At 36.4% G+C, this 19,154-nt stretch overlaps 1 protein-coding gene across 2 annotated transcripts in view; it reads right to left on the reverse strand.

Moving 5' to 3' along the window:
* ccdc149a (coiled-coil domain containing 149a) overlaps positions 1 to 19,154 on the reverse strand; it is a 107,142-nt gene that overhangs the window by 72,996 nt on the left and 14,992 nt on the right. Inside the window, exons 11-12 of one of the 2 annotated variants that reach the window (NM_001430977.1) lie at positions 10,813 to 10,899; positions 7,506 to 7,681 (exon numbers count right to left, since the gene is read on the reverse strand). In NM_001430977.1, coding sequence (NP_001417906.1) covers positions 7,506 to 7,681; positions 10,813 to 10,899 — 263 coding nt within the window. The remainder of the gene's footprint in view (positions 1 to 7,505; positions 7,682 to 10,812; positions 10,900 to 19,154) is intronic. The other variant, NM_001006020.2, reaches the window with a different exon arrangement.

Here is a 19,154-nt window from a genome sequence, read left to right on the forward strand (position 1 = left end):
CAGCAAAAGTGAATTTATAATTAATCTTGATGGTCCAGGATCAACAATAATGAATTTATAATCTTGATGGTCCAGGATCAACAATAGTGAATTTATAATCTTGATGGTCCAGGATCAACATTAGTGAATTTATAATCTTGATGGTCCAGGATCAACAATAGTGAATTTATAATCTTGATGGTCCAGGATCAACAATAGTAAATTTATAATCTTGATGGTCCAGGATCAACATTAGTGAATTTATAATCTTGATGGTCCAGGATCAACACTAGTGAATTTATAATCTTGATGGTCCAGGATCAACAATAGTGAATTAATAATCTTGATGGTCCAGGATCAGCAAAAGTGAATTTATAATTAATCTTGATGGTCCAGGATCAACATTAGTGAATTTATAATCTTGATGGTCCAGGATCAACAATAGTGAATTTATAATCTTGATGGTCCAGGATCAACAATAGTGAATTTATAATCATGATGGTCCAGGATCAACATTAGTGAATTTATAATCTTGATGGTCCAGGATCAACAATAGTGAATTTATAATTAATCTTGATGGTCCAGGATCAACAATAGTGAATTTATAATCATAATATTCCAGGATCAACAATGGTGAATTTATAATCTTGATGGTCCAGGATCAACAATAGTGAATTTATAATCTTGATGGTCCAGGATCAACAATAGTGAATTTATAATCTTGATGGTCCAGGATCAACAATGGTGAATTTATAATCTTGATGGTCCAGGATCAACAATAGTGAATTTATAATCTTGATGGTCCAGGATCAACAATAGTGAATTTATAATCTTGATGGTCCAGGATCAACAATAGTGAATTTATATTTAATCTTGATGGTCCAGGATCAACAATAGTGAATTTATATTTAATCTTGATGGTCCAGGATCAACAATAGTGAATTTATAATCTTGATGGTCCAGGATCAACAATAGTGAATTTATAATCTTGATGGTCCAGGATCAACAATGGTGAATTTATAATCTTGATGGTCCAGGATCAACAATAGTGAATTTATAATCTTGATGGTCCAGGATCAACAATAGTGAATTTATAATCTTGATGGTCCAGGATCAACAGTAGTGAATTTATAATCTTGATGGTCCAGGATCAACAATAGTGAATTTATAATCTTGATGGTCCAGGATCAACAATAGTGAATTTATATTTAATCTTGATGGTCCAGGATCAACAATAGTGAATTTATATTTAATCTTGATGGTCCAGGATCAACAATAGTGAATTTATAATCTTGATGGTCCAGGATCAACAATAGTGAATTTATAATCTTGATGGTGCAGGATCAACAGTAGTGAATTTATAATCTTGATGGTCCAGGATCAACAATAGTGAATTTATAATCTTGATGGTCCAGGATCAACAATAGTGAATTTATAATCTTGATGGTCCAGGATCAACAATAGTGAATTTATAATCTTGATGGTCCAGGATCAAAAATAGTGAATTTATAATCATGATGGTCCAGGATCAACAATAGTGAATTTATAATCTTGATGGTCCAGGATCAACATTAATGAATTTATAATCTTGATGGTCCAGGATCAACAATGGTGAATTTATAATCTTGATGGTCCAGGATCAACAATAGTGAATTTATAATCTTGATGGTCCAGGATCAACAATAGTGAATTTATAATCTTGATGGTCCAGGATCAACATTAGTGAATTTATAATCTTGATGGTCCAGGATCAACAATAGTGAATTTAAAATTAATCTTGATGGTCCAGGATCAACAATAGTGAATTTATAATCTTGATGGTCCAGGATCAACAATAGTGAATTTATAATCTTGATGGTCCAGGATCAACAATAGTGAATTTATAATCTTGATGGTCCAGGATCAACAATAGTGAATTTATAATCTTGATGGTCCAGGATCAGCAAAAGTGAATTTATAATTAATCTTGATGGTCCAGGATCAACAATAATGAATTTATAATCTTGATGGTCCAGGATCAACAATATTGAATTTATAATCTTGATGGTCCAGGATCAACATTAGTGAATTTATAATCTTGATGGTCCAGGATCAACATTAGTGAATTTATAATCTTGATGGTCCAGGATCAACAATAGTGAATTTATAATCTTGATGGTCCAGGATCAACAATAGTAAATTTATAATCTTGATGGTCCAGGATCAACATTAGTGAATTTATAATCTTGATGGTCCAGGATCAACACTAGTGAATTTATAATCTTGATGGTCCAGGATCAACAATAGTGAATTTACAATCTTGATGGTCCAGGATCAACAATAGTGAATTTATAATCTTGATGGTCCAGGATCAACAATAGTGAATTTATAATCTTGATGGTCCAGGATCAACAATAGTGAATTTATAATCTTGATGGTCCAGGATCAACAATAGTGAATTTATAATTAATCTTGATGGTCCAGGATCAACATTAGTGAATTTATAATCTTGATGGTCCAGGATCAACAATAGTGAATTTATAATCTTGATGGTCCAGGATCAACAATAGTGAATTTATAATTAATCTTGATGGTCCAGGATCAACAATAGTGAATTTATAATTAATCTGGATGGTCCAGGATCAACAATAGTGAATTTATAATCTTGATGGTCCAGGATCAACATTAGTGAATTTATAATCTTGATGGTCCAGGATCAACAATAGTGAATTTATAATCATGATGGTCCAGGATCAACAATAGTGAATTTATAATCATGATGGTCCAGGATCAACATTAGTGAATTTATAATCTTGATGGTCCAGGATCAACATTAGTGAATTTATAATCTTGATGGTCCAGGATCAACAATAGTGAATTTATAATTAATCTTGATGGTCCAGGATCAACAATAGTGAATTTATAATCATAATATTCCAGGATCAACAATGGTGAATTTATAATCTTGATGGTCCAGGATCAACAATAGTGAATTTATAATCTTGATGGTCCAGGATCAACAATAGTGAATTTATAATCTTGATGGTCCAGGATCAACAATGGTGAATTTATAATCTTGATGGTCCAGGATCAACAATAGTGAATTTATAATCTTGATGGTCCAGGATCAACAATAGTGAATTTATAATCTTGATGGTCCAGGATCAACAGTAGTGAATTTATAATCTTGATGGTCCAGGATCAACAATAGTGAATTTATAATCTTGATGGTGCAGGATCAACAATAGTGAATTTATAATCTTGATGGTCCAGGATCAACAATAGTGAATTTATATTTAATCTTGATGGTCCAGGATCAACAATAGTGAATTTATATTTAATCTTGATGGTCCAGGATCAACAATAGTGAATTTATAATCTTGATGGTCCAGGATCAACAATAGTGAATTTATAATCTTGATGGTGCAGGATCAACAGTAGTGAATTTATAATCTTGATGGTCCAGGATCAACAATAGTGAATTTATAATCTTGATGGTCCAGGATCAACAATAGTGAATTTATAATCTTGATGGTCCAGGATCAACAATAGTGAATTTATAATCTTGATGGTCCAGGATCAAAAATAGTGAATTTATAATCATGATGGTCCAGGATCAACAATAGTTAATTTATAATCTTGATGGTCCAGGATCAACATTAATGAATTTATAATCTTGATGGTCCAGGATCAACAATGGTGAATTTATAATCTTGATGGTCCAGGATCAACAATAGTGAATTTATAATTAATCTTGATGGTCCAGGATCAACATTAGTGAATTTATAATCTTGATGGTCCAGGATCAACAATAGTGAATTTATAATTAATCTTGATGGTCCAGGATCAACAATAGTGAATTTATATTTAATCTTGATGGTCCAGGATCAACAGTAGTGAATTTATAATCTTGATGGTCCAGGATCAACAATAGTGAATTTATAATCTTGATGGTCCAGGATCAACAATAGTGAATTTATAATTAATCTTGATGGTCCAGGATCAACATTAGTGAATTTATAATCTTGATGGTCCAGGATCAACAATAGTGAATTTATAATCTTGATGGTCCAGGATCAACAATAGTGAATTTAAAATTAATCTTGATGGTCCAGGATCAACAATAGTGAATTTATAATCTTGATGGTCCAGGATCAACAATAGTGAATTTAAAATTAATCTTGATGGTCCAGGATCAACATTAGTGAATTTATAATCTTGATGGTCCAGGATCAACAATAGTGAATTTAAAATTAATCTTGATGGTCCAGGATCAACAATAGTGAATTTATAATCTTGATGGTCCAGGATCAACAATAGTGAATTTATAATCTTGGTGGTCCAGGATCAACAATAGTTAATTTATAATCTTGATGGTCCAGGATCAACAATAGTGAATTTATATTTAATCTTGATGGTCCAGGATCAACAATAGTGAATTTATAATCTTGATGGTCCAGGATCAACAATAGTTAATTTATAATCTTGATGGTCCAGGATCAACAATAGTGAATTTATAATCTTGATGGTCCAGGATCAACAATAGTGAATTTATAATCTTGATGGTCCAGGATCAACAATGGTGAATTTATAATCTTGATGGTCCAGGATCAACAATAGTGAATTTATAATCTTGATGGTCCAGGATCAACAATAGTGAATTTATAATCTTGATGGTCCAGGATCAACATTAGTGAATTTATAATCTTGATGGTCCAGGATCAACAATAGTGAATTTATAATCTTGATGGTCCAGGATCAACAATACTGAATTTACAATCTTGATGGTCCAGGATCAACAATAGTGAATTTATAATCTTGATGGTCCAGGATCAGCAAAAGTGAATTTATAATTAATCTTGATGGTCCAGGATCAACAATAGTGAATTTATAATCTTGATGGTCCAGGATCAACATTAGTGAATTTATAATCTTGATGGTCCAGGATCAACAATAGTGAATTTATAATTAATCTTGATGGTCCAGGATCAACAATAGTGAATTTACAATCTTGATGGTCCAGGATCAACAATAGTGAATTTACAATCTTGATGGTCCAGGATCAACAATAGTGAATTTACAATCTTGATGGTCCAGGATCAACAATAGTGAATTTATAATTAATCTTGATGGTCCAGGATCAACAATAGTGAATTTACAATCTTGATGGTCCAGGATCAACATTAGTGAATTTATAACCTTGATGGTCCAGGATCAACATTAGTGAATTTATAATCTTGATGGTCCAGGATCAACAATAGTGAATTTATAATTAATCTTGATGGTCCAGGATCAACAATAGTGAATTTATAATCTTGATGGTCCAGGATCAACAATAGTGAATTTATAATCTTGATGGTCCAGGATCAACATTAGTGAATTTATAATCTTGATGGTCCAGGATCAACAATAGTGAATTTATAATCTTGGTGGTCCAGGATCAACAATAGTGAATTTATAATCTTGATGGTCCAGGATCAACAATAGTGAATTTATAATCTTGATGGTCCAGGATCAACATTAGTGAATTTATAATCTTGATGGTCCAGGATCAACAGTAGTGAATTTATAATCTTGATGGTCCAGGATCAACAATAGTGAATTTATAATCTTGATGGTCCAGGATCAACATTAGTGAATTTATAATCTTGATGGTCCAGGATCAACAGTAGTGAATTTATAATCTTGATGGTCCAGGATCAACAATAGTGAATTTATAATTAATCTTGATGGTCCAGGATCAACATTAGTGAATTTATAATCTTGATGGTCCAGGATCAACAATAGTGAATTTATAATCTTGATGGTCCAGGATCAACAATAGTGAATTTAAAATTAATCTTGATGGTCCAGGATCAACAATAGTTAATTTATAATCTTGATGGTCCAGGATCAACAGTAGTGAATTTATAATCTTGATGGTCCAGGATCAACAATAGTGAATTTATAATCTTGATGGTCCAGGATCAACAATAGTGAATTTATAATTAATCTTGATGGTCCAGGATCAACATTAGTGAATTTATAATCTTGATGGTCCAGGATCAACAATAGTGAATTTATAATCTTGATGGTCCAGGATCAACATTAAGGAATTTATAATCTTGATGGTCCAGGATCAACAATAGTGAATTTATAATCTTGATGGTCCAGGATCAACAATAGTGAATTTAAAATTAATCTTGATGGTCCAGGATCAACATTAGTGAATTTATAATCTTGATGGTCCAGGATCAACAATAGTGAATTTAAAATTAATCTTGATGGTCCAGGATCAACAATAGTGAATTTATAATCTTGGTGGTCCAGGATCAACAATAGTTAATTTATAATCTTGATGGTCCAGGATCAACATTAGTGAATTTATAATCTTGATGGTCCAGGATCAACAATAGTGAATTTATAATCTTGATGGTCCAGGATCAACAATAGTGAATTTATAATCTTGATGGTCCAGGATCAACAATAGTGAATTTATAATCTTGATGGTCCAGGATCAACAATAGTGAATTTATAATCTTGATGGTCCAGGATCAACAATGGTGAATTTATAATCTTGATGGTCCAGGATCAACAATAGTGAATTTATAATCTTGATGGTCCAGGATCAACAATAGTGAATTTATAATCTTGATGGTCCAGGATCAACATTAGTGAATTTATAATCTTGATGGTCCAGGATCAACAATAGTGAATTTATAATCTTGATGGTCCAGGATCAACAATAGTGAATTTACAATCTTGATGGTCCAGGATCAACAATAGTGAATTTATAATTAATCTTGATGGTCCAGGATCAACAATAGTGAATTTACAATCTTGATGGTCCAGGATCAACAATAGTGAATTTATAATTAATCTTGATGGTCCAGGATCAACAATAGTGAATTTACAATCTTGATGGTCCAGGATCAACATTAGTGAATTTATAACCTTGATGGTCCAGGATCAACAATAGTAAATTTATAATCTTGATGGTCCAGGATCAACAATAGTGAATTTATAATCTTGATGGTCCAGGATCAACAATGGTGAATTTATAATTAATCTTGATGGTCCAGGATCAACATTAGTGAATTTATAATCTTGATGGTCCAGGATCAACAATAGTGAATTTATAATCTTGATGGTCCAGGATCAACAATAGTGAATTTATAATCTTGATGGTCCAGGATCAACAATAGTGAATTTATAATCTTGATGGTCCAGGATCAACAATAGTGAATTTATAATCTTGATGGTCCAGGATCAACATTAGTGAATTTATAATCTTGATGGTCCAGGATCAACAATAGTGAATTTATAATCTTGATGGTCCAGGATCAACATTAGTGAATTTATAATCTTGATGGTCCAGGATCAACAATAGTGAATTTATAATCTTGATGGTCCAGGATCAACATTAGTGAATTTATAATCTTGATGGTCCAGGATCAACAATAGTGAATTTATAATCTTGATGGTCCAGGATCAACATCACACAAGTCACAAATCAGCTTCTCTTCCCCTTTCAGTGAATATGAGTGTGTTGTCTGAAGTGCTCTGACCTGTCCATTAGTGCGTGTCCCGCTTGGGTCGCTCTCCTCACGGGTGACAGGTGTGTCCTCCTCCTCTGCGCCTCCATCTGGACCGGGCCGGGAACCGCGCCACATGTTCGGGAAGCTGTCATCGCCAGCTGTGTCCCGTTCCCACAGCGACGGCCCTCCTCTTCCTGTCCTGTCATCTGAGCCAATCAAGGGGACAAAGAAGATTAATGCTCATTGTTTTGATGCCATGATCGCATCCCGCGAGGCTCGTGTGTAATCTACCACAGTAGTGGAGCTCGGTTAACGGTTTACTCAAGTCTGCTTGGTTGATTGATTCAGTCAGAGATCACCTCAAGTGTTAAAGGGATATTTCACCCACAATTCTGAAAATATGACAAATACTCTCCCTTCACTTGAGTTTATTTTATCTGTTAAACACCAAAAGAAGATATTTTGAAGAATGTTGGAAACCTGTAACCATTGAGGAACCATTTTTCCTACAATGGAAGTCAATGGTTACTGGTTTTCAGCATTTTTCAAAATATTTCGTGTGTTTCTGTTCAACACAAAAGAGGACATTTTGAAGAATGTTGGAAACCTGTAACCATTGATTTCCATTGTATTTGTTTTTCCTACTATGGAAGTCAATGGTTACCAGTTTTCAGCATCCGTCAAAACATCTGCATTTCCGTTGAACACAAAAGAAGACCTTTTGAAGAATGTTGGAAACCTGTAACCATTGATTTCCTTAGTATTTGTTTATGCTACTATGGAAGTCAATGGTTACCGGTTTTTAAGCATCCCACAAAACATCTGCATTTCCGTTGAACACAAAAGAAGACATTTTGAAGAATGTTGGAAACCGCTAACCATTAAGGAACCATTGTAGGAACCATTTTTCCCTACTATGGAAGTCAATGGTTATCGGTTTTTAGCATTCCTCAAATTATCTGCATTTCCGTTGAACTCAAAAGAAGACATTTTGAAGAATGTTGAAAACGGGTAACCATTGATTTCCTTTGTATTTGTTTATCCTACTATGGAAGTCAGTGGTTACCAGTTTTCAGCATTCTTCAAAGCATCTACTTTTGTGGTTAACAGAAGAAAGAAACTCATAAAGGTTTGGAAGCACTTGAGGGTGAGTAAATTTAGGGTAAACGCTCAGCTTTACATGAACTATGCCTTATATATATTAGCTGTGGTGTTAAAAGGATAGTTCACCCAAAAATCTGTAAATATGACTCTCCTCATGAGTTTCCTTCTTCTGTTCAACACAAAAGAAGATATTTTGAAGTATGCTGGAAACCTGTAACTATTGAGAAATCATCGTAGAAACCATTTTTCCTACTATGCAAGTCAATGGTTACCGGTTTTCAGCATTCTTCAAAGCATTTGTATTTCTGTTGAATACAAAAGAAGACATTTTGAAGAATTTTGGAAACCTGCAACCATTTATTTCCATAGTATTTGTTTTTCCTACTGTAGAAGTCAATGGTTACCGGTTTTTAGCATACTTCAAAATGTCTTCTTTTGTGGTTAACAGAAGAAACTCATAAAGGTTTGGAAACACTTAAGGGTAAGTCAATTGTGGGTAAATATTCAGTTCACTTAATAAAGCTATAATAATCTAATGTACGCACAACAGTCTGTCCAGGTCAGTGTCCTTGCCATATATGGACTATAAATTCACAGGCAAATGTTCAACTAATTGTTATTATTAAAAAGAAGATAATTAAACCATATTGGTAAATACATAAGAGTTAGAGTCATCGAAAGAGTTTTGTTGGTTTGTTTAAATTGTTGGTGATAGGATGCATGTCAGTCAGATTGGGTAGCTTTACATGGACAAATAAAAATTAAGACCTGTTTACAAATATTTAAGACATAAGAGACAAAATTTAAGTGAATTTTGAAAGTCAAAGACTTTTTAAGGCCTAAAGTTAATTTCTTTTTTAATTTAAGACATTTTAAGACCCCAAAGACACCCTGTAAAATGTTCAAACTAATTGCATAGTGGGAACAACTTAGAATTTTTTTCTGAATAGCAAATTTGAATAATTAGACAACTTACATTTACATATTCATCATAAAACAGAAATGGCATCATAATATTCACTCATTATTCCTAATTTTTCAGCTTAGTCCCTTTATTCATCAGGGGTCGCCACAGTGGAATGAACCGCCAACTTTTCCAGCATATGTTTTACACAGCGGATGCCCTTCCAGCTGCAACCCAGTACTGGAAAACACCCATACACTCTCACATTCACACACATACACTACGGCTAATTTAGCTTCTTCAATTCCCCTATATCGCATGTGTTTGGACTGTGGAGGAAACAGGAACACCCGGAGGAAACCCACGCTAACACAGGGAGAACATGCAAACTCCACACAGAAATGCCAACTGGCCCAGCCGGGCTAAGAGAAATTAATAACTCATAATCCATAAACACAAAACATTAAAACAGACGTCACACCCAAAACAAAGCATGCATCTGGAACATTAAGTTTCAAATATCACACAAGCATATAAAACACACACACAAACACACACACGCACGCGTGCGCACACTACAAAAGCCTCCAGCTGGGAAAAGGAGCATGACGGCCTGTCACCGACAGCAGCAGCTTAGTTCTGCCTCCCGCCCGCATCATCGGCGCCTATTCTGCCGGATTACTGACCCATATTTCAGAGCATTCAGCCAAAAGGTTAAACACTGCATGCGGCACCACAAAAACCCCAAATACCACTTTGCACAGCAGCAGCATCCATATTTATGGGGCCGTCCCGACTGCAAAACACGCCCTGGAAGTTGCTGAATGTCAGCGAACGGGAATTGGCTCACATTTGCCAAAATGCCATGGCATTTGCGAGGGATTGGCTACTCGGCTAGGCCGACCAATCAGAGCGAGCAGGACGGATAAGTGTTTACGAAGAGGTGGGCCGGTCAGACAATTAGCTAATTATTACAGCTCTGCAGCCTCAGCATTAGCGAATGGCAGATTTGGTTGCACACGATTAGGGCTCGTTCACACCCAATGTGTCTTTGCTTAGGAAGTAGGGTTTCTTAGGAAGTAGATTTGGGCGGGGCGAAGCAGTGGCGCAGAAGGTAGTGCTGGGTCGCTGGTTCGAACCTACCGTTTCAATTTCCTGACCTGCATGCTCTTTGTTTTACCCATAAACAAATCATAAATAAATAAAGATAAGTTGCACACAATTGACCACTTGTCAATCACTTTTTCCGCAGGAGGTTGGTCGGTAAAAAAGTGCACAGCCAACAGTGTCTGAGGTTTAGACTAAAGTACAAGTGTGAAAGTGAAAGACCTGCAGAATTGGTGGAGAAGATCAGAGCCTCTGATTGGTCAGTGGAGGACAGAAGAGCAGGACTGAGAGTGATGGCGTCTCTACTTCCTGTTGAAGAACACAAAACAAATATAAAATAGACATACTGTGACTGGGTTACCTCTGGGTGCTCCGGTTTCCCCTACAGTCCAAACACTTGCGCTATGGGTGAACTGGATGAACTAAAATGGCTGTGAATTAGTGTGTATGGGTGTTTCCCAGTACTGACTGGAAGAGCATCCGTTGCGTAAAACATATGCAGGAATAGTTGGCGGTTCATTCCGCTGTGGCGGCCTCTGATAAATCAGAGACTAAGCCGAAGGAAAACGAATGGCACTGTCAAACCAAATGCATTATTCAAAAAAATCTCTGTAGGGCCTCAACGGTCAGCGATAAATCCCAAATCTGACCCAAACACAAACATTTACACAGCTCTTCTCCACAAAAGCTGACATTTTCATAGCGGCGCACATGTAGAGATGATCAGTTTGGCCAGAGAGAGAGAGACTGCAGCTCTTGTCATCTGTCTTCATTAGTACTGGCTGCATGCATCACAGGTTAATGCCATATGTTACCCACAGGGACTGAGCTCTATATACGGCCACCAGCGCTTACATGATCCGGCGCACAAGTCTGATCAGTTTAAACACTGCATTCTAGGAGCCGCTGTGCGATGAAATATAATGAACAGGGGATTCATGCTGCGAGCAACAACTAGAGCAGTGCTGGGTTTCAGAGAGAGATCAATCTCAAGATGGATTGCATTGCGAGTCTTTAAGTTATACGATGTACAACTTTTTTCATTAAAACATCTAAATAAATAAATAAATAATAGGTGGTATATATGACGTTTTGCACCACGCTGTTTAAATACCAAATGCATTTGCGCTTATATATGCGCGCATTGGCGTTCTGTTTTAAAAAAGGAGGCAACATGAGTATTGTTGCTGACCATGTGCATCCCTTTATGACCACTGTGTTCCCATTTTCTGATGGTTACTTCCAGCAGGATAGTCACGCCATGTCATAAAGCGTGAATCATCTCAGACTGGTTTCTTGAACATGACAATAGCCCCTTTCACACATACAGACCTTTCTGGAAAATTTCCGGCAATTTTCCGGAAAGGTGTGTATGTGTGAACAGGCCCTTTTTAAAAATACCGGTAAATTCGTTCTGGCTATTTTCCGGAAAGAGAAGTTGTAACATTACCGGTAATTTGCCGGAATGCTGCGCTGTGTGAACGCAAAAGGAAGATTACCGGAAAGAGCGCGTGCACGTCTAGAACGTGCTGACGTGAGACGTCTGCTTTAGCCAATCAGAACAGTCAGACGCATTCACGTCCGCGCGGTTCATGAGAATAAAAGCCTTTGAATATTTTTCCAAACACATTTAGCTGCTAGAAATTAGTCAGACAACGTTTGTATGTTCATCTTATGCCAACCGTGTAATTAATTATGGATAAGATGCTTATGATAAGCCGTTGTTTGTTTACCTTCAAGCATTTTGCGTGTCCCCGTGAAACAGCACATGAGCGCCAGCACAAACACATATCATGTACATCTCAACATGCAAAAGTGTTACTCTATATGTTTTCATCGAAGTTGTTCACGATACTGATCATCCACAGAGTTTGTGATGTAGTCAAATGTTTACAAATACAAGCGCAGCCGTTTAGAGCTCATTTCTGGTGAATGATGTCAGAATTTACCACTATTTTGGAATGGATGTGTGAATGCTCGTTTCCGGAAAAAATTCCGTAACTTCTTCGCCTGTGTGAACAGCGCTTTTTTTAAATTTACCGGTAAAGTCGTTCCAGAAATTTTCGATATATTTACCGGTATCACTGTGTGAAAGGGGCTAATGAGTTCACTGTACTCAAATGGCCTCCACAATCACCAGATCTCAATCCAATAGAGCACCTTTGGGATGTGGTGGAAAAGGAATCGCATCATAGATGTGCGGCCGACAAATCTGCAGCAACTGCGTGATGCTATCATGTCAATATAGAGCCAAATCTCTGAGGAATATTTCCAGCACCTTGTTGAATCTACGCACTGAAGGATCAAGGCAGTTCTGCAGGACAAAGTGGGTCCAACCCATTACTAGTAAGGTGTACCTAATAAAGTGGCCGGTGAGTGTATCAGCTGTTTATCAGTACTTATTAAGTGAATAATGTGCATGATCTCATTCTAATACTCAATTTTCAAATAAACATCATCTTAAGTTTTTGAAAGGAAGCCTTAAAGGCTTGAAATGAAACAAGGGCAAGTAAACGATGACAAAAACTTGAACTCTCTCCACTTAAAGAGTGTCCGAAACTTCTTTCCTAGGGGACTCTTGATGTAAATCTACAGGATCGCTGGTGGATTGACAGCTGACAGCCTCCATATGCTCCTCTGGACCACTCCAGCATCTCCAGAGAGGATTTGTTTTTTCCGAGGCGCGCTAAAATGATGCTTCAGCGGCTGTACGCTCGACTTTCTTTGTTTCGAAAAGGTCATTGGTGTGTTATGGAGAGCGGCTTCGGAGCTAATTAAAAAGTCAGGCTAATTCTGTATGCCGAACAGCATGGAGCTTCACCGCGGCTGCTTCACTGCCCGCTGTGCAAAACAGGATGGATGGATGAGAGGCGATTCCCACCTGGCAGCTGCCCATCCATCCATTCATTCACTGCTCGTCCCCGACGCACACTGGGGAACAAAACCATCCCGTTTTATGGACAAACCAAGCTTTACGTCACATCGTGCGGCCTGGAAGCCACAGAAGTCGGCGCTAATGTCCTCTCATGGAGACTTCTGACACATCTCAGACAAGAAATCATCTCTCGCACTTGTAGTTTTGTCAGCGCGATGACAGGAAAAAAGTGGTAAAGTAGTTTTTTAGACAGGACTGCAGCAGTAAACACGGATGGAAAGGTACAGCCTGTCACTAACAAAGACAGCCAAAGACCAAGACTACTGTTAAATCTACAAGTCAAGACAACTAATGTTTTAAAGTTGCTTTACATTTGCATTTAGTCATTTAGCAGACGCTTTTATCCAAAGCGACTTACAAATGAGGACAAGGAAGCAATTTACACAACTATAAGAGCAACAATGAATAAGTGCTGTAGGCAAATTTCAGGTCTGTAAAGTCTAAGAAGGAAAGTATAAGTAATTTTTTTTTTTTGAGTACAGTTAGTGGTATATCCAGAGAGGCAATTGCAGATTAGGAAGTGTAGTGGAGACTAAATAGTTGAGTTTTTAGTTGTTTCTTGAAAACAGCGAGTGACTCTGCCGTTCTGATGCAGTTAGGGAGTTCATTCCACCAACTGGCCAGATTGAACGCGAGAGTTCGGGAAAGTGATTTTTTCTCTCTTTGGGATGGAACCACGAGGCGACGTTCATTCACAGAACGCAAGTTTCTGGAGGGCACATACATCTGCAGAAAGCCAAAGGTCGCTTTGTAGGCAAACATCAGAGCTTTGAATTTGATGCGAGCAGCAACTGGCAGCCAGTGCAAACGGATGAGCAGCGGAGTAATTTAACTTACTTTAATACATTAATACATTTATCAGGTTTCAACATCTTTGAAGTTAAACAAAGTTTAACATAATATTTTAGCAAGTTTTATTGATATAAATTGAGATGAAAAGAGCACTTATTGTGGAACAATACATTTTTAAGGAACATATTTGAGTGTAACAAAATTTTTGGTTTTGACATCCTAGCAATTAATCAAAACATGCTAGAAACATGCTGAAATGTGTGAAAATTGCTAACAAATGCTCTCAAACAAGCTAGCAAACAAACATGCTTTTCACGTTAAACCTTAAACATAAGCAACATGTTATTAACATGGCAAAACATGCTTACAACATTATAAAACGTGCCAATTCCATGCTTAACTCTTTTAGCTTATACTAAACTCCTTTGTGTAGCTGATTTAAAACCTATTTTAAGTGCTTACCTATATAAAATTAGTAGCAGAACTATACATGGTTGTATTGGTCGAATTAAGTCTTCTGAGTGCACATCTCACCAAAAATATTTGCAGAAAATATAACACCAATGCGCCAATACAACATGATAAAACGTGCCAATTCCATGCTAGATGTTAAAATTCATGCTAGTATGTTAAAACATACTGTTAACGTATGGTTTTGACATGCTAGCAATTAATCAAAACATGCTAGAAACATGCTGAAATGTGTGAAAAATGCTAATACATGCTCTCTCAAACAAAACTATTCATGTTAAACTTGCTCACAGTATGTTAAAACATGTTATTACATGACAAAACATGCTAACCTTGTTATAAAACATGCCAACTCCATGCTAGACTCTTTTAGCTTATGCTAAACTCCTTTATCTGGCTTATTTAAAAACTTTATCAACCTATTATAAGTGCTTACCAATATAAAACGAGAAGCAGAAACCATACATGAATATATTAGTCGACTTACTTGAGGTCTTCTCACTTTAAATATATTCACTAAAGTACTATTAATTTCCTTGGACTTTTAAAACTTCAGTAACGAGCTAAATAATAGCGCGTGCGCCTTTAACTGATCTCTCCTGCTCATTTCTGTAAGGCCAGTCGATCAGTTTCATAGACTGAGTTGTGATCATCTCTCTCATCCACAAAGTTCCCTAATAATACCACATTCCCCAAATGTGTTTGTAATGTGGGCAATCAGTTTCAGTAATGGATGCTTGTCAGTTTTATGGCGGCCTTATGACAGGTGAGCGTCTGATCCGTCATAGTGCTTTACTGCTCTCTTGTGGACGGAGACTGTAAAGGCATCCACTGAAACTAGTGCTTCAATGACTTTTAGAAATACATGCCTATGTGGTCACTTGCTAAAGAATGCATAAATGCAAAAAAAAATCAAGATTAATTCATTAGCAGTGCATGCTAATTAAGCCATCACCATTACTATTGCTCATACTTAAAGGGACAGTTAACTCAAAAACTGAATATTTCCTCATTATTTACTTACACTGGAGTGGTTTAATGGATTTCTTTCTTCTGTTGAACTATAAACAAGATATTATGAGGACAAAAATAAGCCATTGGCAGCTATAGTAGGATTAAAAAAATACTATTGATGCAAATAGTATGTATAGGCTGAACAAGTACAGGGTGAGTAAATGATAGAAGTTTTATTTTTGGGTGAACTGGCCATTTAAGGTTAGTAATTTTGAACTAAGTCCAAACTGGAAGTAATAAAGTGAAGCTAATACTTTTGTAAGTGATTAGATTTACACCTGGGGGAAAGAAAAATTTATAAAATTGGATTACATCTACCCCTACCCCAACCCTAAACCCAACCCTCAGAGTAATGTTAAAACTGTCATTATACCAGGTATCATTAATAATGTTTATTAAATTACCCATTAACTTGTAATTTATGAATGTCTACTCCTACCCAAGGCCTTAAACTGCAGTATAAATATTAATTCTTGCTGTACAGTGTCACAAAAAATATGCAATGCTGATGTGTGTATCTCAGGGGTGATAGTGGAAAAAATTCCTGAGCCTGAACTTTTTTTCCTTGCCCCTGAGGTGAGTAGGGGTGGGGGTACTATGTATGCAACGCACTTTTAACACATAACTTGTGGGCCCCTGGGCCCAAATATATTAACAGCCTATGTGCAACCCTGATCATCATTATTGTCAAGTGGCTCTTTTTAGACACATGCCAGTAATGTCAGTGACACATGCCAGTGTCAGTGATCTTGTGACATGTGCCAGTAGGTGTCAGTATAAGCACGTTATAAGCACATTAATCTTATAAGTCTCTTTGCTTTAATATTTAAAAATCATTAGGCAAATGACACCTGTTATCTTACATGCATATATGTTATGAGTTTTCAACATGCATTTTATTATAACTTTTTAAAGGATATTATTTAAAATACCTTAAAATGAAAATAAGTTAAATAATAAAATAAATGAATGAATTAAAAACAGAGAAGTCCATATTGTAGGGAACAAAGGAACTGCCAGGATGCAATAATATACAGTACAACAGATAAGTGTAACCCCTCCCATACATAAGCATGCCACAATAAATTTGACTGACATGTACTGTCAAATGACTATATTACGTACGGAAGTATGACTACGAATACATAAAATAAATGCGTTTAAATTAAAACATCGTGGAGTAGCTCAGCAAATAAACTAACTTGCGACGCGATAAATTAGGTTAAAAGTCGCGTAATGATTAAATATGGTTTTGCTCGAGTTAATTAATGTCATAAGCTTCGCCGGGTGTCGATGTCACTGCAGTGACATGCAGCGCGACACTCTGAGTGACACAGGTCACTACACATGCCACTAGCGAGTGACACATGACAGTGGAAAACCGGACGTGCCACCGGAAGTGTCACTACACTCAGTGGCATGTGCCAGTGTCATCTGTACGTCAGATGTCGTGTCACTCCATGTTAAAACTGCTACTGTGAATCCGCGTTCAAGCGCACACAATAAGCTAAAACTCGCCCCAAGCACCGGCAAAAACAAATAACAATGAATGTGTCGAGGAAAGAGTAAGGACATATCTTAATTATTTATTAATAAACTTATTCTGAGTCAGTGTCGCAAAGATCCTGACTGGCAATCTCCTCTTGGACTCGCCTTTAGAGTGAAATTCATCTTTACGGATTACATGAAGGAGTTTTTTTGTTTTCGATTTGTTTTATTTCGTTAAGTAATAATTTAAAGCTTTCTATAAATATATTTATTATGTCTGTGAGGCATATACATTTTGCTTCATTTTGTTAAGCGCTCCTGTTTAAAAACCAGACGACAGAAAGCGCATAATTTTGGTTTTCTTTATTTTATAAAAACGCTGTAACGTTTTTTGATGTATTACTCGTACTTTGTGAGCAAAAATGAAGGATAACTTTAAATTGCTCCCACTGAAAAAATGCAACTGATTGCTCTGGCGCCTCGATGTCCTGCAAGCTTTTTATAAGCAAACTATGCGCCTAATAGCACACATTCTTTAACGTTTAAGCTACCATTGTTTTATACTTGAACTGTTTTATATCTTTTATTTTAGGCAAGTCGTGATGATCTGAGAAGGCAAACTGATCAAACAGACAATGATGGTCTTCCGCTGGGCGCTGTTCGTTAAAAAAAACGTATTTTTAACGAATAAAAAATGCTCCAAACGTTTTTCTAAATAAGCCGAATAAAAAACGAAACTAAATATAAACACTTTGCCATTACATACAAAACTGAACTATTTCATAGCTGAAACACTAAGTTGTTTAAGGAGAAGGGGGAAATATCTTTTTGTTCCGTCTATTGCTTCACCGTTATTTCGAGATTAAACCCAGCGTAAATATGCAGATGTCATTCCCAAAACATATCAGCGTATATGTGCCGAAAACGAAAGTTTCATACAAATTCTGAATGGATTATAGCCTGGAAAGTGCAAAGCACGCTCCTCTTATTATCACTAAAAAGCGTCACTAATCTTAGTTCATAGAGATCTCACAAAGATCCGTTATAATTTATAAAGCTCTCTAAATTACACAATTAATCTTTTATTTACATGGCGTCTACACTCAAAAGATGATTCACGAGCACACAAAATGGCACTTAATAAAAACCAACCCGGCGCTTTCAGCAGTGAGTGAATTCTGTTAATCTAGAGAAATGACAGATCAATATCCGTGAACCTGATTTTTTTTCCCCGCAGCCACAGTACGCCGGAAATCCGGCGTGGTGCCGGAACGCTCTCACCCCTGGTGTATCTGCAGCTGTATCCCATCTAGACTTTACCCAGATTAATTTAAGTGTATGAAAAAAAATCTAAAACCGCCCTAGTATTTACTAGAAGTTAATATTGCACATGAAAAACACATTCAATGCGATTATTTTTTCCAGCAGAGATAACAGAGACGCTGTCAGCTCTCGGTGCGCTTCAGAAAACCAGCATCACTATCACATGATTGACTGTTTCTGGCTGCTTCGTGACACTGATGAATAGCTGGTGACTGATTTCACAAATCGCTGTCAGTCGTCCCATATATTTTTGGAAGGAATCAGGTGTGTATCGCGGACATTGACAAATGCAGCTTGAATCAATCTATTCTTAACACATTAACGCCCCATCTGAACAGATTTTATATTAATAATAAAAAACAGCAAATCTATTGACTTTAAAGGGGAGCTATTATGCAAAAATCACTTTTAAAAGAGGTATTAACACAGCAGTGTGTGAATATAACCAGCTTCTAATTGTAAAAATTAATCAATTCTACTGTTTATAATCAGACTTGATATAAACAGTCTGCAGTAACACTTTGATTGACATTCTTCCTTT

The sequence above is a fragment of the Danio rerio genome, chromosome 7, assembly GCF_049306965.1.
Source record: "Danio rerio strain Tuebingen ecotype United States chromosome 7, GRCz12tu, whole genome shotgun sequence".
NCBI lineage: Eukaryota > Metazoa > Chordata > Actinopteri > Cypriniformes > Danionidae > Danio > Danio rerio.